This window comes from Pelmatolapia mariae, linkage group LG2, assembly GCF_036321145.2.
Source record: "Pelmatolapia mariae isolate MD_Pm_ZW linkage group LG2, Pm_UMD_F_2, whole genome shotgun sequence".
NCBI classification, from domain to species: domain Eukaryota; kingdom Metazoa; phylum Chordata; class Actinopteri; order Cichliformes; family Cichlidae; genus Pelmatolapia; species Pelmatolapia mariae.
In genome coordinates, this window is record NC_086228.1 from 16,757,423 (window position 1) to 16,782,012 (window position 24,590).

The window sequence follows — 24,590 nt, forward strand, 5'->3', positions numbered from 1 at the left end:
TAGCCACACTCTCACCATGTCCCAGATACTGTTTCTACTTGATGATTCATAGCTATGTGTCACTGTCATCCAACACACTGTCACCTGAAGAGTAATTATGAACATTAGACTTTTATTCTTACCTCCCAGGGTGAAATTGTGGAAAAGGTCAGTGCCCTTCAGTGTGTTTGTCTGGGGACAAGGCAACTTTCTCAGCATTATAAATCATACTGCTGCTCTTTAGTGAGGATGTTGTTCCTGACAATGTCCTAGTCATGCTGGGTATGAATAGAGGTTTTAGTTCCTGGCCTCTGTTAATTGTCATGCTGGGCAAGAGGAGGACAAACAATTTAAGGATAATCTGCTCCACTCTTCCATCGTTCTCTATAAATTACTCATTCTGCTCATTCCTTCTGGGAACCAGAAGAACTTCGACAGGAGACAGTATAACACACTGACTCTTCATTCACACACACACAGGACACAAAACAGAGGACCTACTGTGTATGCGGCATGTGTAAATTACACTCGTACTGTATGTATGCCATTTAAGAATGACTCAAAAATACCAAAGGTTCATTTAGTTCCTTAATAAATGACAAATTCAGTATTGTAAGATTCTGTCTGACAACTTTCCATGCAACATCTGTCTCCTTGTCTCTGCCTACCTCCATCTTAAACAGATATCTATCTACATTCACAAAGCACACATGTAAGGGGGTGGGGAAAAGGCTAATAAGTTGTTATCATGTGGGACCTTTTTTCGTCCCTGCCTCATTTCTTGAATATCCCACTTTCTGTTGGAGCACTGAACTGCAACTTCTAGAAGATCTTGCACCATTGCTGGACTTGCATGTGCAAAATTTACCACGGGGGTGTCAGGAATTTCAATCTTTGCTTCCAAAACAGACTGGCAGCCCAGGGGCCCAAAGTAGGCACTGAGCAGGATCCAAACATTTTTTTTTTGTGGGTTCAACACTGCACTGACAGCATTACCCCCTTATTCTCTATCTCAGTAGGGTTTTGCATTCCCTTTAGTGTGACATCCACGGGTATGTAAAGCTCCACTCTCTGACTAGGTTTAAAGCATTAGACAAAGGATGCCAAGAGTCCACAAACCTACAGTACGTAATCCTGGAGAATTCTTGTGGGCCAGTGCTGATAGTGGGAATGCCTGAGAAAGAGTGAAGAAGACCAGCAGGGACAAAGTGCAGGATTATGCCCGAGGCAATGATAACAGTAATATTGATCTATTTTATGATGCAAACCGCTGGAGCCTTGCTGCTCGGTACGACATGTTGGGATGAGCACCTATTGCAAGCAGGGAGCAACAACAGCTGTACGGGTGAGTATGAAACCTCTCCTAACCAACAGTCCCAACTGACGGTACTGGAAGAAGTAATGTTGAAGTGTACTGCTGTCTGTGTGGTCTTTTCACTTCAAAACAAACATTTCTAAAATACATATCATGATAGAAAATGAACTAGCTTAGATTTAAAGACAGATATTACAAATAAATATTTATTTAATATTAAAAAGTGTGATTGTTCACTGTATAACACTTTATGTGCTAAAAATTAGTGAAATTAGTGTCTTGGGTTGTAATTTCAGTTACACAAGTTCTTCTGTACTCCACATGGATATAAAGCATTCATGCAACAGCTGCTATTCAGTACTGGAATGATGCTCATTTTAAAAAAAAATGTAATCAAGTAGAACCAAACATGTTGCTTGCATTAAACACGCTACAGTAGGCGGTACAGCAAAGTGAACTTGGCAGACAACACAATGCACTGTACTAAGCCAGACTGTGTTTGTGTGGGTGTATCTCAGGTTGAGCCCAAGTTTTTGTGGATTATCACAGAGACGTTACTTCAAAATTACAAATGGTGATGACCAAATTGTAAACCACATCTCAGCAGGACATAAAATATTAAGTGCAATACTGTGATTTTCATCCAAAACAGAGAAAATCTCATCACAATCTTGTCTACCAAAGAGAGGTCAGCTACAGAACATCATGCTCTGATCCGGCAGGATAGATTCTTAGGAATACAGGTCCTCAAACCTAGAATTTTATGTTAAATGTAGAGGTAGAATGTAAAGGTTTTCAAAATACATGGTATGCATATAGGGCATGGGGGGGCAAAACAGAGTCTTAACAGGACCTTCTCACCTGAGCTACATAAATCTGTTGCCCAAACACTGTGCATGACACTAGAAACTAACTATGTTCTACATATTCCTTAAATATCATCACCGTTTTCAGCGTGTATTTGGGGATGCTAATAGAGGTATGTGATATGGCTGCAATCTTTTAAATGGTAACTTTAATTTATTTTGTGTTTTAAAACAAAATGTATGGCATGACCTTCAAGCAATAATATAATAGTGTTATTATTATAGCATTTTTTAGTTAATATAATTAATTAATTAATAATTAAATAACTAGTCATTATTGATTCAACAGGACTGCAAATCCAGTACTACCATATAATACTAGCACCTCAGCTAAAATCAAATATGTGACAAGATCTTTCAACAATTTCATTTTATAGTGTATATTATTATTTTGCCAATCCATTTAGTTACTGTATAGTGTTGTTTATTGCAGAGTTAACAATTCTTTTTTCATATTCTTGCATTTCTTTGTTTTTATAGGTAACTAGTCTGTAACTAAGTGAACTGAATTATCATCTGAAATGCCATTAAATACATATTACATCAATGCAAAATAGTAAATCAATGAAGAATTGATGAATTGTAGTATATTTTGTGTTAGAGTTCACAAATAAGTCCAAGTAAGAGAGTTGAGTCAAGAATCATACTGACCCTCCAGTGAACTTGTCAATCATTGATTCAACAGGATGCATCCTAGCAACTCAGCAGCAGTGGCAGACATTTCATTATGTTGTTTGTCTGGTTTTGCTCATTGTTTTCTTCATTCCACAGAGTTAAGAGCGGTGTCTATGGTTGCATATGACAGTGCCATTACCTTGCCAATGTCATTGTTCACTCCAAGAGTAAAAAAAGAAAAAAGTTTCGTTCTAGAACAACTACATTTATCTGACAACAAATGCACAGCAATCATCCAATATACAAAATCAGAATATGTAGAAATATCATTGTTGATCATAACTTCCCAGCAGAATCCCAGAGTGATGTTGTGACCTGAATCAAAAACCTTTTAGAGGACACTAACTGCCTTCCCCTTCATTCATTGCAGAGTATTGTCAGAGTCAAAGGAAAAAGCAAAAGCTATTTGTTGCTAAGGGATGAGGTTTTACACAGAGGCAGCTGTGGTTGCCTTGAACTTCCCATTACAGGGATGAATAGGTTTTTTAAATCAAATAATGTGCCAAATTGAACGACAACAGCAGTGACACAAAGAGGGAGGCAGGAGCTATTGAAATGTCAAATGCTGCCATAGTTACCTATATATCCTGTGGATTTATTTGGTTAAGATAAGAAAGTAAATATGCTCATTCAGTGTGAAAATTATGAAAATTTTAAAAATGTGGCATGTTTTGTGACTTTTTTGCGAATTTCCTATTAATTAAAAATGCTAAATGTTTGCAATTATAGAATTTTTATATTTTATATAATGGCATTTTAGTCTGTTATTGTAAACCTCACAGAATCATTAATCACTAAATCTAAATATTGTTGAGTCATTATACAACTGTGTTTACTTAAGATATTATTTTTACAGACGTAAGGCGTTCAAATGCTCTTCACTTTAAATTTTAAAAGATGAAACTTGAATAACATGTGTAATGATTTGCTAAGCTTCACAGCCTTTCCTGATATTTGGCCATGGTAAAGCTATTCATCGGATGGGCCTTAATGGCAAGAATCACAGAAGGCTTGTGCCTGGCGTCGGAAGCTCTATCCTGCTTGACTTTCATTTCAAAGAACAGAGAGTTTACTGGGTTGACAGGCACACTGGGGTCATCTACAAAGCATCTGTGAAAGGAGCACACAAACAGGTGATTATGTAACTGCGCCCAGGTGTAAGTGGACTTTTTCTCTGTTTGATTGTTTTCCTGTGTGTGTAACTTATTAGTGAAAGCCTTTTTATTTCCATGCTAGACTAAAAGGGTGTGCACCATTTTATTATAAATTGCTGAATTAAAACAGGTTATTACAGGTTATTTTGCAAGTGTTAAAACATTTTACGTACTACTACTTAGTATATCCTTTGGATCACAACACATAAAATTTGATATTTAAATTATTTTTGTGTTTTGTCTTAATTTACGAGTAGATTCCATAACAATGTTAAAATACAAAACTACCATATATTTGCATAAAACTACTTATAATATGCTCACAGTCTGACCAACTTTTCACACACTTTAGAAAAGTCAACCTAAAAATCCCAACAAACACATTCTTGAAACCAGTAAAATAAACAAAAGCAGACCTATTTTCCTTAATTTTTGTAAGTATAATGGAAGCAACTTGATCTGCTTTATATGTGCTTTTCTGAATTCTTTTTGATCTTCTAACAAGGAAACTTCCAAGGTGGCCAATAGTGTGAAATTTCAAAGTATGGAATACAGCGCTAATAAGACTTAATACCCCCAAAGCTAACCAGCAGCTTAGGATCACTTTTAATGATTTAGGAATTTTTAATAACCTAATTAGTACAGCAGTTAATTTGGAGGCTTTTAAAAGATCTTTCAGAAACTGTAATTACCATAATTAAATTGTGTAATGTTAATGTTATCCTGCATTGTTCTGGAAACTTTCAGAGCCGCAGATTTAAAATGATTAATTATGAATGCTTCTTTTGCAGAAACTGTATTCATATGACAAACACATCTCTGGCCTCGCAGTGGACTGGATTTGGAACAGCGTATACTGGACAAGTGGAGAAAAGGGGGAAGTAAAGAGAATCGATATAAATGGGAAGAAACAGAGGACTCTTTTAAGACACTTGACCCAGCCCAATTCTATAACTGTTGACCCCTCTAATAGGTAATCTATGCAGATGTCATAATGACAGCAGTTTATTGTTTTGTTTGCTGTTTTTCATTTGATCCTTCTATATGGGATCCTTCTATTCTAATACTATATGGAAGGATCAAATGATATAAAAATTTACTGACTGACTCTCATATACCTCTGATCAAGGACAGCAGTAGTAATTTACTTCCCTTCAGTTTGGCCTGATGGATAAGCAACACTGAATAATTTCATTTAAAAACATTTTTCATGATTAAAAAGTGCCAAGAGCATATTTAAATTGCTTTTTACATAACTTATTATCGTACACTTCTCTCAGGCTTTAATTCAATTGGGCTACAGTTTATTAAGCATTACCAAAAATGAGTTTGAGGCAAAAGAATTATGAGTCTCCTGATTTGGCAGGCTTAACATATGAGGAAATGTCTAAGCAGTGCCCTTACTGGAAGCAACTAAGTTTCCATATTTCATAAGAGATGCAAAGCTAACTTCAGAAAAAAATATTTTGGAAAGGCTCATTGCAAAACCTTTTTTTCCCCCAAAACATGACATATTGCAGGTTTCTGTTTTGGTTATCTGGGGGGATGTCTCCAAGTATCCAAAGGTCTGATGTCACAGGACAGATGAAAATTACACTAATTAAGATAACTGAACAACTGAGAGCACTGTCGATTGACCGAGTAGACAAAAGACTGTTCTGGGTTCAGTTTGGGCCACAAGAAGAAAGTGCCATTGCCTCTTGTGATTACAATGGGAACGCCCTACACATCATGAATCTTCCACTTCAGTGAGTATTTAGTAAAATTACAATTTGTTACTCATCCTTTAACTTTGTTAATAAAGAAAATGTAGATCAGAGTGTTGATGTAAAGTATCAAATAAGCCAATAGAAACCCACTCATTATGTCTTCTTTTTTATCAGGTCTCATTCAGTTGGAATATCTGTTTTTCTGGAGCACATATACTACACCGATTCTGAGTCTCGGGTTATAAAACAAGTAAACAAGTACACCGGTGGAGAGCCACGTGTTGTTAACATAAAACAAATGGGTAAACCTCCAGTTGATATCAAGATCGTGCATCCACTTAATCAGCCAACAGCAGACCCGCTATCACCATTTCCAGGTTACAGCTCAACATTATTATACATTTAAAGTTCTTCTTAGAACTTTAAATGTGTTTATATATAATTGTGTTTATATTCTAGATAATGTATCAAGCAATCACTTCCAACAGGTTGTGATGACCAAGGTGGCAACTGTGTTAACGTCTGTTCCAGTTTGGCAGACCAAGGGGTTTGTCAGTGCAGTGAAGGTTTTGTTCTCAGTATGGAAGGCACTTACTGTAAAGGTTGGTATTAAAATAAGAAGGCAGTTATAAATACACCAGCAAAAACAAATTTTTACTTCAGTCAGAATAACACTGGAAGCCACTTTAATCAGCTAAGAATAGGAAAAGAAGGATACTAGACACTGAACAGTAGAAGACTGTTCCTTATCTGATGACATTAGTAGGGTCAGAATTTGGGGTAAATAACATGAAAGCCAACATAGAGTCATCCTGTCTTCTATCAGTGTTCAAGGCTGTGGATGGTGTAACAGCATAGGGGATATTTTCTTGGTGTTCTTTGGTCCTTAGTACCAACTTCATTGTTCGAACACCATTGACCATCTCTATCCCTGTATGACCACAATGTACCCAACTTCTGATGGCTGCTTCTAGCAAGATAATGTAACATGTCACAAAGCTCAAATCATCTCAAACTGGTTTCATAAACATTACCATTCAGTTCAGCTAAAAGCCCACTACAGTCACCAGTCTCAGTTTAGAAGAGCACCTTTAGGATGTGGTGGATTGGGAGACTGGCATCGTGGATATGCAGCCAACAAATCTGCAACAACTGAATGATGGTATCATGATAGCATGGCCCAAATTCTCTGAGAAATGTTTTGAGCATGTTGTTGAATCTGCGCCACGAATACTTAAGGCACTTCTGAAGCCCAAAGGGGTCAAACCTAGTACTAGCAGGGATCACTGTTACTGGGGACAGCCACAATTAAAAGGACTTATACATAAAGCACAGAAAATATAAATATTAGCATCTACTTGCAAAAAATATCACCATCTTTGTCTGTGTGTACCATAGATGTAAATGAATGTGCCCACTGGAATCATGGCTGCTCGCTTGGTTGTGAGAACATTCCTGGATCTTATTTCTGTACCTGTCCTAAAGGATATGCCCTCTTACCAGACAGGAAAACATGCCAAGGTAAAGTATAACCATGTTTATAATATCAATATAGCTTTGTCATGTGTTTTACAGTGAAAATAGAAAATAATGAGTAAAATGTATATTCAAGATCTGAACATGACTAAAGCTTGGGTTGCAGATCTTGGTGCTGCTGTCAAAGGTGGCATTTATCTACCAGATACTACTTTGACCCTAGAAGGCTTGAGGGTCACAGGCCTCAAGACAGACTAGATATATGTGAGCTGACAATTGTGTGTTAGGTCACTTGGGTCAAAACAAAACACTGACACTTTGTCCAACTTCTAAACATTTAAGAGTACTGAGACGATCAGGTAGAACAAAGGATATCACGATAACGCAAGTTATTTTTGGCTTTCAGCTAAAAGTTCATTTGTTTTTGTTTTTGTTTTTGGTTCTCTGTGAATATCAGACAGCACCCAAGTTCTTGATAAGTATGATCAGCGATGCTTTGTTAATGCATATGTTGTATCGAGTCATTATCTGGCAACTTCAGAATAGATTTTTGACTTCCTCTTCCTGATAATTATGATATGACATTCCAGGTCTGTTGTTAGGCAGCAAATCTAATATTTTGGCATATGCCATATAGTCATAAGGTCATGTATAAGAAATCATTATTTTGTTAAATAAACTTGGATTTTATTTTATTACATTTTATTTTTACTTGTATGTAATTTTGACTTGATTTGATGATTTTTGACATTTTTTCAAACATTTATAGTTTCTGTTTTTTTTATTTCAAGATATAGTAAAACTTAAAAAAAAGTATATTTTTATAGTCCGATAACAATCTCTTTTCTACTCTCACAACAATATGCTCAAGACAACAGGGAAAGTTCACAGACAATGAGATTAGATGATGAGGTGACATTTGCAGTAGGGAACATATCTGGTCAGCAGCTTTGTCTTTCTAAGCTGCTTAGCTGACAACCTTTGCCAAGGTCCAGTATGAAACAAACATAGAGCCAAGCAGCAGGTTAGACAATGGAGATTACAACAGAGTTTACTTGGTTGCACAGACGACAGAAGAACTGTAGTTATTTACCTACTTGAAGTGCCATTTTTAATCGTTTTATATAAAGACAAAAAGATGAAAAAGCAGTAGTTTTACCACATGCAATGTTGACATGGAGCGTTTCTGGCCTAATTGAAAGGTTTAATGGAAGACTATAAAAAGATCTGAAATAAATTTAGCCATGATAAGAAGAATAAACTTTACTATGCTATTGCTTACTATACAAAACCTATATATGAAATAAATGCAGAAAAAAACAGCAATAAAATATCACATTATACAGTAAATGATAATGTTCTCAGTAAGATAAAACTTAAATGTCTTGTGTTATGATTCACTTATGATCATGGCCACTTGTGTCCTCTCATACATCTTTACATGATTCATACTTTATTCTTATAATTCTGCAGCATAAATAAAACGATAGACACTTGAGTAAATAAGTAAATCATGAGTTTTATAATATAATATAATACATAGAAAACTTAAACGTCACATTTATCTACTGCTTTTTAGTACTGGTACATACCCACCTCATGATCTCTGGTACAGGAGACCCCACGTGCCTTTTAACTAGCTTTACATCACCCTCAGTGTGTGGGTTTGACTTTCTTATCACACTTTCCACTATTTTGATAGGATTAGAGCTGACTTCATCAAAGGATTTTACCAGAACAGGGGCTAAGAAGCTTGCTGTCCATCCGGCTGATCCACAGTCTGCTGGGCCCCAAAATAGACTCAAGTCTATTTTATTTACATGTAACATCACGTTGCCTTTATTGGCACTATGAATGACTGATGACTCACATCAGTTTGGGTTGAAGTTCATGTAATCTTTAATGCTTTCTAAATATTTTAATCTACATGAATCAAATCCATATGATTTTTTCTTTTCTTTTTTTAATTGTTATTTTATTGTTAAAAATCAAAAGATTTTTGGGGTTTTATTTTTGATAGAGCTGTCTGTTTTCTGTTACAGAAATCATACCATGTGAAAGGAATATGACAAAGTGTGGCAACGGGTGCCTGTCAACAGGAAATGGTGCTGTCTGTGTTTGCCCTGAGGGATCTACACTACAGGAGGATGGACAAACATGTACTGGTATGGCCAATATTACACCACTTTGCCCCATTTTCCAAAACTAAAATCTACCTTTTATGAAAAAATTATATAAATACACTTAGTAAAAAAATGTAGAGTTCATATTATTCTCAATTACAACATTAACCTTTTAGTATATACTTTTATATGGCTAACGTATAGAGTATACACATACCCTTATCATACTGGGTTCAGTTTCCCATTACATTTACATTTTAACTATGGCATCATAGTAAAAGAAAAGGAACAATAGCATGAATCTATCAACTGAATGACAGCCTAGTAAAACACAATTTAATGGAACATATTGGTTGCTCATTTCCAAAAAACTAAGCAGCAGATACAGTGCCTACTTTGTGAATTGTAGCCAAGGCTGTATAAATATTTCATGAATAAGAGTTGAGTTGATGTGGTCAAACTGAGGATAGATGGATCAAAGAGATGAATGTGCAACAGTGTAGTAACTGTTGTAATACTTTCAGTTTATTGTGGGCCAATATCTTGCATCAGTTTAGAATATAATAATTAAAATGATTAACTTTTTTATCTATACAATTTATTTTGCAATGGATAAACTGGATTACAGTGAAATCTGATGCCAGAACCAGTGTTGACACAACACAATTTTGTGCTAAGAGTAAATACTGCAACTAAGCAAAGGTCCGTTGAATTTTAACAAATTCATAAGCTTAGCTGTGCCCACATTGTTTTTCATGGTTGCAGGCTGTTCATCTGCAGATAGAGGAGGGTGCAGTCAGCTCTGCAACCCTGTCACCCCTGTAAGCTGGGAGTGTGGCTGTCTGCCTGGCTACCAGCTCCACCAAGATGGCAAGCACTGCATTGCAACTGGTGAGTCAAACAATGGCATAGCAGATAGCTGAGCTACATGTGCCCACAAAGACACACACACACACCATCTACCTTTTTGCATCTGTTTCCAATGCAAAAGTCAAAAAACACAAGGTGAAAGCTGCAGTACATTTGACCACGAAACACTGTATTTTCTTACATTTTTCTTCAGGACCTCCATCCTATCTACTAGTTGCTAATCTAGTAGATGTCCGGAGAATTAACCCTGATGGCACTGTGGATCAAATCTTGGCAGAGGAGCCCAGAGGAATAATCTTAGCTTTAGACTATGACCCTGTCCAGAACAATGTAAGATGGAAAGCGTTTCAAGAGTATGAGTATAAGGTCGAATGACTCATTGTAATAGAATTGAGTTAAATCGGGAAATGATTTTGCTATGGATCTGCAGTGTCACCTAGTGGACAAGCACTGTAATGCATGCCCCTTACTATTACCTCATTATGTTTGTTTGGACAATGATCCGCATGTTTTCCTTCCAGTTTATATTATATAATTATTTATATTTATATTATAAATGAAAGTATTCATAAATGATATATTTTGTATTTAAAGGTGTACTTTGCAAGTACAAGCCAGAAAACAATTGAGCGAGTTGACATAAAAGGTGGCCCAAGAAACATTCTCATCTCTGATGGTTTGGATTCACCAGAGGGGCTTGCAGTTGACTGGGTTCATCGCAAGATGTACTGGACGGATAAAAGGTGTGCAGTGTGTGTAAGAACTACACAGTGAAAACAGTTTCTTCATAAAGTGCTGGTCATTTGCTGTTAGTAGATGTTTGCTTTCTAGTTCTATTCAATTGTCTATCTAAAGTTTATTGTTTAGGTCACACCCAGCTTTCTTAATCTCTTTTAATTTGAATGAACTCCATCAGGAAATAACTGACACTGGGGAAATTAAACTTCTACATACACATATTTTGCCCCTCAGTCAGTCAGCTGTTGACTGCAGTACCTTAGATGGACTTCACAGGGAAACTATTGCGAGAAAAGGTCTGGAAAAGCCAAGAGGAATCGCAGTTCATCCTCTTGCAAAGTGAGTATAGCCATATCCATCACTCTTTCACCAATACAATTGACTAAAGACTAATCAATAAACAACAAATACCACATTAATAATTACCAAGCAGTTTGATTAACTTTGACTAACACTCACCAGTCACTTCATTAGGTACACCTTGCTATTGCCAGTTTGAACCCGATGTTTTACCCCCATTTGTCTTTAGAACTGCCTTGACTCCTCATGGCACAGTTTTACGATGCTGGAAGCATTAACCACAGATTTTGGTTCATATTGTTATGTTAGCATCATACACTTGCTACAGATTTGAATCTCCAATTTCACCACATCTCTAAGATGCTCTACTGGATGGACCATAGAAGTCATTGAGTACAATGAACTCATTGTGTCAGGGTTCCTGGGTCGCTGACCCAGTGTTTTCAGTTTAGTCATGTTCTCTATTTAGTTTCCATATGTACACATGTCCTGTTTTATTATGTCAGCCTTTTGTCAGTCTCTGTGCATTATGTTCTAGTTCCACTTCCTGTGTCATTAGTCAGATTATGTTCAGCTGTGTACTCACCGGTCTCCAATCGTCATCATCATCAGTCAGAGTATTTAAGTCCTCAGTTTCCTTCTGTTCACCGTCTTGTCATTGATGTTGTCTACTCCGCACGTGTGTCCAGTCCAGCCAGCTCGTTCAGTCATTTCAGTCTGCCAGTCATCTTATGCTCTGCTCATCCGTTCGTTATAATAAACTCCCTCAACCCTCACCGTGAGTCCTGCATTTGGTTCCCTTCCTCTCTTCCTCTCATCCACACACGAAGCCCCTGACACATGAAAACTAGCATTAGAAGATGAGTATGCTGTGGTCATATAAGGAGCCACCTGGCTAACAGCAAAAGATGTTGAAAACAATGCTGAGTTGGTTCTAAGGGTCCCAAAGTGCACCAGGAAAATACTACCCCACACCATTACACGACAAGCAGCTTGAATTGTTGCTACAAGGCAGGATGGATTCATGCTTTCATGCTGCTTACACTAAATTCTGACCATTCATCTGACTGTAGCTGCATAAATCAAGACACCAGGTAATGTTTTCCAGTCTTTAGTTGCCCATTTTGTGGAGTAAATTGCACCTTTAATTTCATGTTTCACCCCTAGAGATGGTTGTGTGGGGAAATCCCAGAAAATGAACAGTTTCTGAAACACTAAATATTAAATATTTACATTAAAAATTGGTTGAAGAGATATACCTAACAAAATGGATAGTGAGTATATAATCTCACAGTGATCTGGCCAATAAAGGTCATGTTTTAATGAAATTTTAAACAAAATATTTTGTAACAATGAGTATCACAAAAAAGATATAGATAATTTGTATATACAGTGCTTAACAAATTTATTAGACCACCACCAAACTAAAATTATTGTTGTTATCCATTAATCTTCAAATTTACTGTTTTACAAAAAAAGCATACAATGCAGTAAAGCACATCATTATTTTTTGAATAAGATGCCAAATTACAGTTATTTATTTGCATGCCTGAAAATTAGTTTTAGAGGTTGAATTTTATGCTTGAACAATTGAAGACTTCTCAGAGTAATCCAGTTTGGGCATAAAGACATGAATTCAGTTCAGTTTTTTCAGATTTCTAAAATATTTGTTTGGGTTTTTTTTTTGGTTTTTATCACAGATGGCCTAATAGAATTTGTTAAGCACTGTATACAGGTGGTTTAATAACTTTGTGTACCACTCGCTCTCTATTTTTTCTTTTAACTTTTTGAGGAAGTTATTCTGGACTGACATAGGGACCCATCCTGTGGTGGAATGTTCCTCCCTGGAAGGGAGAGACCGTGCTGTCATTGCTAGGACCAACCTTGTGTCGCCCACTGGCCTGACAATTGACTTCACAGAGGACCGAGTATTCTGGTGTGATCAGAGGAGAGGCACAATAGAGACTGCCGCCCTGGATGGTTCAGATCGACGAGTCCTGTCAGAGAACCAAGTAGGTGAGGTTTATGTGAAATGTATATATCTATTTAAAAAAAGCAGATATAAATGCATGGGGAATAAGAATTTTATTGTTGTAAAATTAATATGTAAGTTAATATATGATAAGTTACTCTAGGATACATGAAAGATAATTAATACTAAGTATAACTGATATAGTACAGCTGTCCTACTAATCTTGACTCAAATGGCAAAAGTATACCTCTTAAGTTAACTTTCTCATTTACAACATCATCCACAATTCAAATGTGAGCAAATCCAGTTTAACCAGTATCACTGCCTTCACAGCTAAACACAAGCGCCTCTCACCTGGAATCACTGAGTCAACTCAGATTTTCTTGTCGTCTGCCCTAATTTGTTCCAGGCCAACCTTTTGATCTTGCACTATTTGAAGACAGGCTCTGGATCTCTGATCAGGAACGCCACCAGCTGACCAGTGTGCATAAGCGGACTGGGAAAAAATTGCAATGGATCCAAGGGAGCATGGTGCAACCAGCATCTATTGTTGTAGTTCATCCCCTTGCTAAGCCAGGTACAGAGGAACAACCATGATTACAATGATCTAAAAAACAAGTGCCATGCATATTTAGATACATGCAGATTTTACACACGTGCCAATAACAAAAACAAGTGGCACACAGCATCCATCAGTTCTGAAGAATTCCTGGGCTTATACTTCTGTCCTGTTTTTTAGGGGCAGATATGTGCCTTCACCTGAATGGAGGTTGTTCCCAAGTGTGTGAAAGCAAGGTGGGTTTTGCCCACTGCTCTTGTTTCTCACACTATATCCTATCAGCTGATGGAAAAACTTGCTTGTCTGTTGACGCTTCAAATGGAACAGCAGGTGATGTATCCTGTGTTCTTTTCTACACAGTGTAATGTGATGATAAATTTGAATGTTTTCTTTATGTATTAATTTTATAGAATATGGAAACAGTGGATCAGTTGATTTAACACCTCTGAAAAACAAAACATTTAATACTGCGAGCTTGCCACTGACAACTGATAAAGGGGAGACTGATTTCCACTCAGATGTAAGCAGCCAGCCAACTTTCTTCACCGACGAAATGATTTCAGGTAACAGTGCACTTTGAAAAGCGTTCTATCCACTCAATATCTTACCCAGCCTAAATGTTGCATTTGCATTTGCCCCCTCTCTGTCAGACCAGAATGAGTGCTACTCACTCCGCTGTGATGTGAATGCACAATGCCTGCTGAATTCTGGTCACCCAAACTGTTTATGTCAAGAAGGTTTCACAGGTGATGGACAGTTATGTGTGGGTGAGTATACTTTCAATTATACTAGGAATATGCATTAGAGAAATGAGGTAACAGACCCTAAAATAAGCTTACGGGATTACATTTGATACAAGTGAGCTTTTTTTTTTAATCTCACCTACAGTAGCAGGGGTCTAGCAGAACTGAGTTTTGGATTTTGAAATAGAATTCAGAGGTAGGGTTGCCCTGAAAGTAAAGGTAATGGTATTATTCAAGATAAGCATTAATGGAAAAAGTCAAAATGTTCAAAGAGTCCTAAAACCATCCAGTAATTCCTCCTATCTTTTCCTTGCAGACCAGTTGAAGTGTTTTGAGATTATCAGCTGAGTTTGTTTGCAAAGTAGGAAGCATCGAAAAGACATAGTGTGGCAACTTTATTAAATTAATAAAAACGTAACTTTTAAAATTAGAATTTAAAAAAAACAAACAGTAATTACATTTTATTTAGCTAGTAAATCATGTCACAATATTTTTTCGAAACTTATGATTCTTCTTGTTTTGTAAAATTTTAGGTTACAACTTACTGCTCCTATTTTTGTCCTAGATATTGATGAATGTAAACTGGGAATCTACAACTGTGACAAAAATGAAGAATGTCAAAACACTGCAGGAAAATACTACTGCAAGTGCCTGGCTGGATACTACAGAGATGGGCAGACATGTCAAGGTGATCGTTTCCTTTTGTTAACATATCCTGGGACATATTGGCACATTCTCATCGTCTATCATTATCTTATCTGTGAAATCAGATAGTTAATTTAGATTGAATACAGTGTTTATATGAGTCATCTCAAAGAGCACAAGTCTTTTAAGCAGTAGACAATGAATCTAATTTAATGAACTTATATCCTCAATTCTCTCTAGAGTTGGAGCCCAGATCACCATGGGTGACACCTGGTACCTCTGCTGATGTTACCACCAAACGCCACAACGGAAATGCAGTGGAGAGTTGTCCTGCAACCTATGAGACCTACTGTCTGTACCATGGTGTTTGCTTCTACTTTCCTGAATTGGACTCTTATGCCTGCAAGTAAATAAACCCTCTTGTCCTTCTACTTGACCCATGACCCCATCCCACCCCCCGTAACTGTTTGCTGATATCTTGTTTTTCAAAGAAGGGCTCACGATATTCATATTAGGGCTGTGCGATACCACATCATGTACAATATTGCAATTATAAATTATTACATGATATAAGTGTCAAATCATAATACCATTGTATTGTAGCAAAACACAATAAAATCCCCTAGTGTGCACAACAGGGAAACAAGCCATGTCTTGTTTCCCACAGAGAGCAAGACTTAAACAACTTCCAACAATACAGAGCAATTTGAAAAATATGAAATAAAACTGTTACAGTTTAAGGTGAAAACAAAAAATGTATCTTAAAAGAGGCAAAAACATACCATCAAGTATAACCTTACTACAAAGGAGTTGATATTAGCAACCTAAATGTAAACAAATGACTCGACCAATCTTTGCTGGTGCACTCACAAAGTGCACTCCATATGACAGGAAGAGCTGATGACGGATGGAAATAATGCAGTTACATGGTGGACATGCACGGCTTTAAGCAACTGGTTAAAAAAATCGACCCAAGACACAAAATACAACAAATATTTTTTGGTTTTATTATGTGACATTGTGCAGGGTGCTGAATAGTTACAAGGTTAAATTACTTTAATTATTGCTAAACTAAAGTGTTAAGCAGTGATTTTATAGTTTAACTTAAAATTTCCAAGCATCTCCATACTTGGCTACTTCTGTACTGTCACTGCTATTTTACTATTATACTGCTGTTGGTACCTTGCTTCAATAGGGTCTCTTTTTTTTAAAACAGAAATATGATTATGGCAAATTTCCTTAAATATTGTAATATAATTAGAATAATTATATAATCAAATATTTTCTAAAATATTCAGATATATTCATGCAGTCCCACTGTTAATTAAGACAAGAACACTTAGGTGAAAAGTCTTTTATGACAGCTGACAAGCAGCAGGTGTCACTATTGTTCCATGATTAAATCCCACGCCTCATGAAAGTGTTTACAGCAGAGACAGTCTACTTCTGTCCATGAAATATGGACTTCAAATCAGATTAACAAACATGTAAATTATGAGTTCTAATACACAGACTTAAAAATAATTCATAATTCCAGTGCAAAGCTGCAGATAATGTATACACATTCGCTTGCAGTGACAACATATTTACTTGATTTTTAATACAAATTGAAATGAAAACGTATATTTAGCAACAAAAAAGAACTACTGCCTATGAGTGCCCAAACAGGTTGAAGAGTTGAAGAACCCCCAAGTGGTATCTGGTAGAGGTCTCTGAGATAGTGGGCAGAAATGTCAACCTGGCACTAGGTATGGATAAGACTGGCCCCAGGATGCTGACAGTTCTGCACATTTTTGGACCAGCTCGGCTGACCTTTTCAGTGGTCTGTCAAGTTCTCGGGGGGTACCCTTGGCACACTGAGGGGGTAGCTGTTCTTTTCCCCCTCCAGTGTTTTCCAATGATTCTCAGGATTATGAGGGTCATTTGAAAAACAAAATAACTGAATTATTACTGAAGCCAGTCAAATCCATTTTTTTCACTAACCTTATGTCATATAACTCCAAAACCTGTGACTGTAATCTTGCCTGTGTATCTGTTCTATGAAATCCAATCCAATCTTTCAAAAACTACATTTAATTTGCCAAGGGAGCCCAAATATTTAAACACAAAACTAAGCAGTTGTTTAAGCAGTAACAGTTTTTGAATTATAAAGTAACTGGATGTGTTTTAAACAAGTTTGTCTTAAAATATAAATTGTTTGCAGTTAACCAAAAATGATTCCTGGATATGATTTTTTGTCATGCAGTTGTGTATCAGGCTACATGGGGGAACGATGTCAGTTCAGTGACCTGGAATGGTTGGAGCTTCAGCGGGCTGAAAAGGAGAAGAAGAGGAATGTGGTCATTACAGCCTGCATGGTGGTCCTCGTTTCCTTGCTCTCTATCACAGCCTGTGTCACCTACTGCTATGGGTAAGAGAAAAAAGGGAAAAGGGGAAAAAGGAGGCAGCAAAAAGTACAAGGGGAGAAAAAGGAAGGAGGAAAAGAATAGACAATGGGTAAAAAAAACTATAATAAGGACAATGGAAAAAATAAAAAAGGAAGAAAGTAGGGAAATCAAAATGATCAAGATATGCTATTCGCTGTGAAAGGATCAAAAGTGACTTCCTAAAAAGAAAAAGAAAAACATCCATGAATATTTAAATATTTCCTCACTAAACACACTGAGGAAGTAGTAAAAAAAAACTATTCAATTTGTATGGGTTTTATTAGACTGGTAAAAATGAGAATCATGTTTTCATCTTAAGGGGGTATCATATGCTTTTCCAAACTGATGGTCAAAAAATAAATCTGGGGACAGTTGTGTGCTGTGCGTGCTGGTGTATGCGCTACAATAATGATGTACAATAACGACAGTCTTGCATTTAGCCCTTTGGAAACCGGGGATGACCTGCTGCTGTAATGAATGAGCTGACAGCATTTAGAGATGTCTATCAAACCCAAGATGCATGAGGCGTGTAATGCCGGTTTCTCAGTACGACAGCAGGGGGTCAGGGAGCACATCACATGTGGAACAAATGACAGCATGCAACAGTGGTTAGCTGAGTGAAGAGCATGCATAAACTACACACTGTGGCCCCTCCTCCTTTTTATTTCCACCTGAGATGTTTCTAAGTAGCTGATTTGTTTTATGGTTGTTTCGCTGGCTTATGGACAAGGCTGTTTGGCATTCTACACTCTTTTGACTTACAAAGCACACTACCTACTACATCCTAACGTTTACACTCTTGGTTCCCCTGTGGAAGTGGCACGCTTTCAATTACATGGTTCGTTTAGCTTGTTCAACAGCAATTACACATAAAAATAGGTCATTTCTCAGCTACAAAATGGAGCCGGTGAGGTATGACCCCAGAGGAAACGCTACATGGCCGCCAATAGCTCTGCCTCAAATTGCCTTCTGCACTTGACTGCAGGTGCACTTGTGCAGTTTTTGAGTTTGGTAGTTTGGTTTCCCCTGTAATAAACACACAGAGAGTACAGAATCACACTGTACACAAAGATAGAGTCTAAAGAAACAACTGAAACTTATGAGAACATAAAGTAAATGCACACACGGCCTTGGGCTTGGTCTATCACAACATTCAGATGTATTATCTTTGGTCAACATTCAAGTTTAAGGGGGTCAGGTATGCAGAAAGCTAAGAAACAAACATTAAATAAATCAAATGTGGTGAAATTATTATTTTATAACGCAGTGATAAATTACACTGTGAAGGGCAGTACACAGCACAGACACTCATTTCTCATCATGATGAATTTGAGTACACAACTTCTGTTATAACCTATATAAATCTTCTTTGGGTACCTGACCTTTTACACATATATTTCTGTGAGATAAACTCTCCATGTGTATATTACTCTATATATAACTTATGCAGATTTTATATTTACTTTTCAGAACGAGAAAACGCTTCCGCAAACAGCCATCAGTGGATAATGTGAGTGAGACCAGCATGACGGATGAGAGCATGTCAGAGACAACCACTACCACTGTTCCTCGGGTAAGGCCATTATTACAAAGCTCGGTCATTAATAAATACAGATTTCATGTTATGCAGTAATATAATACATCACTGTAATAAATTCAGGACAGTTAAAATTATGTTGTTATTTCCATTATGTGGGCTTTTGAATTATTTGCCAGATGGGGAGAAAGAAAGAAAGAAAAAACAGTCAAACATGCCTTGCATTCTCCTTGATGTTGGACTGAAAAGAAGAGCTTGCGAGTGTGTCCTCATTAGGATGCATACTAGGGCTGTGCGATATGACGAAATATAGCGGATGACGAAATTAAAACATCTATCGTTTCATATTATACGCTATAGTTTGTGTCGACTGGTCAAACAGAAGGACCAGTCAAAACAAATCGAGGACCTTATTCCTAAACGAGGGGCTACCTCTGTAGCATGGACATGGTTTGATTATGAAAAGTCTGACACGGACCAGAAAACTGTACTCTGCAAATTATGCCGCAAACCAGTCCCCATCACAGACTCAAGCACGACAAACCTCTTCTACCACCTATGCAAGAATCACATGAAAGAGTATGGAGAGAGTTTACAGATCAGAAGCAAAGAGCCGTCAGGTGCTCAAAATAAAGCTTAGACTCAAACATGTGTGCTTTTCCCAGCAGCACACTATGCAATAAATACTCCCAAAGAAAATGGCGGCCGTTACAACTTATATCTTAAAATATATGGTTTCATGCATCGGTCAAAACACTTGACTCCAGGTACACGATGCCCAGCTGAAAACACTTAACACAAGTCGAGTTGCCCGAGAATCCCATAATTTACAGAAAATGCACTATTTTGTGATATATACTGTTATCGGGGTGAGAAATGTCCTATATCGGGATATGAGATTTTGGTCATATCACACAGCCCTAATACATACTTATGTCAGTGTATGGGACTGTAGCCTAGGGTTTAATTGTAATTAATTAATTAATCTGGAAGAGGAATAGCTACGAATCCCAAAGGAATCCCAAATCTGAATGTACAAGGAATACGATATACTACGTTTCTCTTTGCAAGAGCAATTCATGTCCATCACTCACTCTGGGAGTAGGTAGGCTGGCCCAAAAAAAATGCATAAAACTTTTAACGTTTATAAAAACTCAAACGTCTTAATGTATAAATCTGCAGTTCTACATGGTGGCAGAAAATGGTGTTGAAGGGAAGGTAATCCCTGCCATGGGCTGTCCAAGGAGAGCTGTGTGTACATCCTGCTCTTCAGAAACAGGTACCTGAAACTTACATTATTCATATTATATGTAAACAACTTCAGTGACTTTCTAACTATAGTCTAAATTCATTCTTGTACAAGTTTTTTACCAACTGCTTAATTATGCATTTTTTCCAGGTGCCAATTCTGAAAGTGATGAGTCAGGAAAACTGTCCCAGCACAACAAAGGTTACGAGTGTTCCATGGTGTCTGCTGTTGCCACTGAAACAATGCAACCCACTGTGCACCTCTCAAGTCCATCACTGTCAAGCTGTACATCTTTTAAACCAACAACGTTACCCCAGACTTCCGGCCCAGAGTCATGGCTCAATGGAAACAGCGTACAATCAGCTGTTCAGCAATGAAACATAAAAAAAGAAAAGCTTTTAGAAATTTATACATTTGGTTGAGAAGTCAAAAAATATCAAGTGCATTGTTTAAAAACATAAAAAATCTCATCATTATAGTTTATGAGAAGAGTATGCCTCCTCAGATGAGTATGGCCGAGGCAGTTTAACAATAGAAAAAATACTGATCATGTTTCTTAGTAAGGTGGTCCAGAACCAGCTTCAGTGTTTCGGCACCGAGTCTCTGAGACTCTGCTGGAGGGATGGCATGTTATTCCAAATGTAACGTTGTTATCAGTGACATGTCGGTCTAAATCGCCCCCTTGGCATCAAATTAGGTTAAGACCTAGTGTCTATAAAGGCCAAAGCATATAATTTTTACACTTGACTGATTCATCAAGCCATTCAGTGATCTGGGCATTATAATTCTGAAAAAAGAACAACCCATATTGATATGTGACACTTTCCTCTAAGGGGAAGCGTGGACCTTAACCATGCTATTAAATATTTCCACAACAAAACAAGAGCCACTGGATCCTCTCACTGCAAGTGTAAAGAGTTCAGGCCTGTCCCCTTCTCACACTTTTATCATGTCATGCACTGACATAAATCTTAGATAATGAGCTACTCTTTTGTTTTTCCTTAGATATTACACCAGTACACAAGCATAAAGGCCATCAAATCTGAACTGTGAGCCACACCCTATTTACAGATGGCTTTCCCACTGATCTAAATGCAGTAATTACTTTGGTCGGTTCACACAGTAGTAAGTTTTGGAGTCTTTATGACCCTTTGCTGCAGAAACTATATGATTACAGCATTCCTAAATTACCCCAAATATTGTTTTGTGCATTAAGTTAAATGTTGAAACTTCAAAAAATAAATACATCTAATTGTTATTGATCACATAGTATACAGGCCAAAATCTGTGATAAACTCATCAGTGTCAGCTAACCAAAAGATCACTCATATTCTCCTTGCACTTGCAAAAATTTTGAGACTATAACTATATTATCATGTTAATTTTAGTAAGTTCAGCGAGTTTTATATATTTTTAGTTCTTTACATATTTTTGTGTTTTTAAATGTCACTATAATTTGCTTTGCTCAGGCTCGCTGCTATGTAGAAAAGTGGTTTTTTCTTTTGTTCCTCCCATGTATCAACTGGTGTAGATGCCTTTTTGTAGCCTTTTCATCACATTATTAAACGTTTCATATAGGAGCGGGTTAAGGTTACTATTGCAGTAATATATGTGAACATTGTACATTTCATTGACTTGAGGTAGTTATAGGAGAAATGAAACTGTTAGCTATTTTTTATAGTAAAAGGACAGTCCTGTTTAAAAATCATCTTCCATTTTTTCTTATAGAGTATTAGTGTTATTTGAAGTTTTCCCATCAGTGTGTTGTATTTTGACATCCAGCTTTCTCAGTTACAGTGCAGCAGGCTTCATGATCACATAATTTCAAGATTTAAGCAAAAAAACGGACATTGAGCTCCTTTTGTTATAAATAACTGTGTCACAGTACAAAGAACTGCCATGTAACTGCCATGACACTGCACCACTAAACAACCCATTATTGTGATCATTTTAAATATTTTATTTTGATTATTTTTACATTAAACTGTGGTTATTTTTGTCTAAATTTTATGATTCCATGATTTATATTCTAAGAAATAAGAAGGCAATAAACTCAAATGGGCTGAATGGTCAATAAATTAAAGTGAAATGTGGTTTGGAAAGGGATGATATCTTATCTTCTTTACACTTATAAGCAACTCTCTTCTTTGCAGAGTTTATAATTAAAAACAGAGAAAAACACTGAAAAACAACTGACTGATATAGACTGTGGTTTGGAAAGGGAAGGTATTTTAGGATTGATGTTATTTTTTTTAGAATCGAATTAGTATAAAAAAGAAAAAGAAAAAAATTGTAATCATTATGTTAACAGACCAACATTCAACATTTTCATTAAAACTGTACCTAACTTGGATTACATATTGTTTTCAGCAGCTATGGGCTATAACTGGAATTAGAAATTTGCAAGATGAAACTTGCTTTTTTTTTTTTTTATCAATAAAGGTATATTTAAAAACATATACACCGTGTCAATAACTTCCTTTAGCACTGACATTTATTTGTATTTGTTTTTATAGCAAAACACACATGACATAATTTCCTCTCCACTGAAAGACTATTTTGGCCATTCTGTCTTTCTGTTACACCCCATCACTGTCATCATTCTTCTTTGAAGGCCTTCTGTGGTCCATTGATGATGCTTTTCTATCCTCCACCAAATCTAATGCTCTAGTGATGTTGGCGCGAATGCCGCCGCCCTTCACCATCACTCCATCTGTCTATTTCTATTTCTACCTCTATCTCAGTCTGCAAGTCTGTCTCAAGGTTGACTGGGAATTGTTAATAGAAGGACCCACAGCCTCTTTGTTTCGAGGCAATGGCAGAAAACAAAGCACTTTAACTCAAAAACCATCAGGGGCCACATCGATATTGATTTTCGTGGCAAGACACACTTATCTATATATTGGGCTCCATTAGGGCTGACAGATAGGTTAGGCCACCACTCTAAACAGCAGCAGATCAGTCTTCAAATAAAGATGAAATTGGGCCGAGTGTCAATTTATCTTGTATTACTTCTGAATTGGGGCAACAGGGGGCAATCGAGTCACTGACACTGTAAGTAACAGAAGACGCAAGGGCCTCATTTTTGTATCGCTTTAGGAATAAACACTGCTTCAAAATACATATAAATACATTTTTAATGATATTTCTTCATAGATTTGTATTTTTTCCTATCCAAAAAAAAATGATTGTGAATTAATTGGAGTATGTTCTACAGGTTTGTACATCAAGTTAATGCAGTGGTGTATAGCAAAGGCAACAGCAACACAGTTTAGCTCACTGTAACTGAGAAAAAGCAGGCACCAATGTGAGCATAATAACGGAAATGCTATACCAATGCTAACTACTTGCATAGGCTCCAAGGTGTCAGGCTACACCACAGCTGATTTACACCACCTTATAAATAAAATAGCATCTTGGGACTGTCGTGTCATCAACAGGGATGTTGTAGTAATGGATAATTTATTAATTCTGTAGCAAATTTGTATTTCACCTACTACATTGCCTATGCAAGTGTCCAACACTGTTGCCAGCATTTATAATCAAGCTGACTCTATTGACACCAAGTTGTAGTTACATTTCTAGGAAGGTCACTGCAGGTTAGAACATTAATATTGGGTCACAGAGAGGTATCCACCACACAATAATAACCCTAAAAATACAATGATGCTGGAGACACCCATGCAAAAAAGGGTCCAAGAACCAAAAATGAGCAAACAGGTGAAACTCCCCAAATTTCAAAATCAATACCTGTTCCTCATGGAAGTAGGATTAACTCCTTAATTTATATTGCTAAAAGTGACAAAGCCCTCCAAGCTGATGCACATGCTGTAGCGGTCTTATTCAGCAGCCTAGCCTTTAAAGCTACTTGCACACTTCTAGCTTAACTCATCAATGGCAAAATTCAAAACTCAACACTCACACAACACAGAGATTTCAAACTGGAAACCTGAAGACACAATTATGTTGTTTAATCCATCAGAAAGCTAAATTTAACAAAAGAAAGGTCTTAAAGAAGAGAAAAAGATACACTAATTTTACTTACTTAACTATATTCACTGCCCTGTGTTATTCTCAAGTCATTAGCTGTGAACACTTTTAAGTTTCAAGTTTATGTTTTGTCCACACTTGTTGAGTAATGAAATGTCATTGATTGTATCCACTGATAGCCAATGACAAGAAGCCAAAAAAAACCCCAAAACATTTGATGTTTACTTCACTTTTACTTTTTTAATTTAAAACCTGTTATCCAAA

General features: G+C 36.8%; 1 protein-coding gene across 1 annotated transcript; it reads left to right on the forward strand.

The window, feature by feature from the left end:
• The first annotated feature begins 775 nt into the window (after positions 1 to 775).
• On the forward strand, positions 776 to 22,793 carry egf (epidermal growth factor). The gene is made up of 23 exons (XM_063494104.1): positions 776 to 1,324; positions 3,769 to 3,968; positions 4,781 to 4,962; positions 5,510 to 5,737; positions 5,873 to 6,075; positions 6,187 to 6,300; positions 7,097 to 7,219; positions 9,217 to 9,339; positions 10,063 to 10,188; positions 10,361 to 10,497; positions 10,762 to 10,910; positions 11,140 to 11,244; positions 12,998 to 13,221; positions 13,587 to 13,754; positions 13,917 to 14,066; positions 14,147 to 14,299; positions 14,387 to 14,503; positions 15,045 to 15,167; positions 15,365 to 15,530; positions 17,370 to 17,534; positions 19,021 to 19,123; positions 20,270 to 20,366; positions 20,487 to 22,793. The coding sequence occupies exons 1-23, from the start codon at positions 1,198 to 1,200 to the stop codon at positions 20,711 to 20,713; spliced, it is 3,510 nt and encodes a 1,169-aa protein (XP_063350174.1). The 5' UTR covers positions 776 to 1,197; the 3' UTR covers positions 20,714 to 22,793.
• Positions 22,794 to 24,590: the final 1,797 nt, after the last annotated feature.

Bases quoted from the DNA above. Each gene is read 5' to 3' on its own strand.
- egf (XM_063494104.1), top strand. From the start codon at position 1,198: ATGCCCGAGGCAATGATAACAGTAATATTGATCTATTTTATGATGCAA. The intron at 1,325-3,768 runs GTGAGTATGAAA...TGATTTGCTAAG, and splicing joins GAGCAACAACAGCTGTACGG to CTTCACAGCCTTTCCTGATA. The intron at 10,189-10,360 runs GTGAGTCAAACA...ATTTTTCTTCAG, and splicing joins CAAGCACTGCATTGCAACTG to GACCTCCATCCTATCTACTA.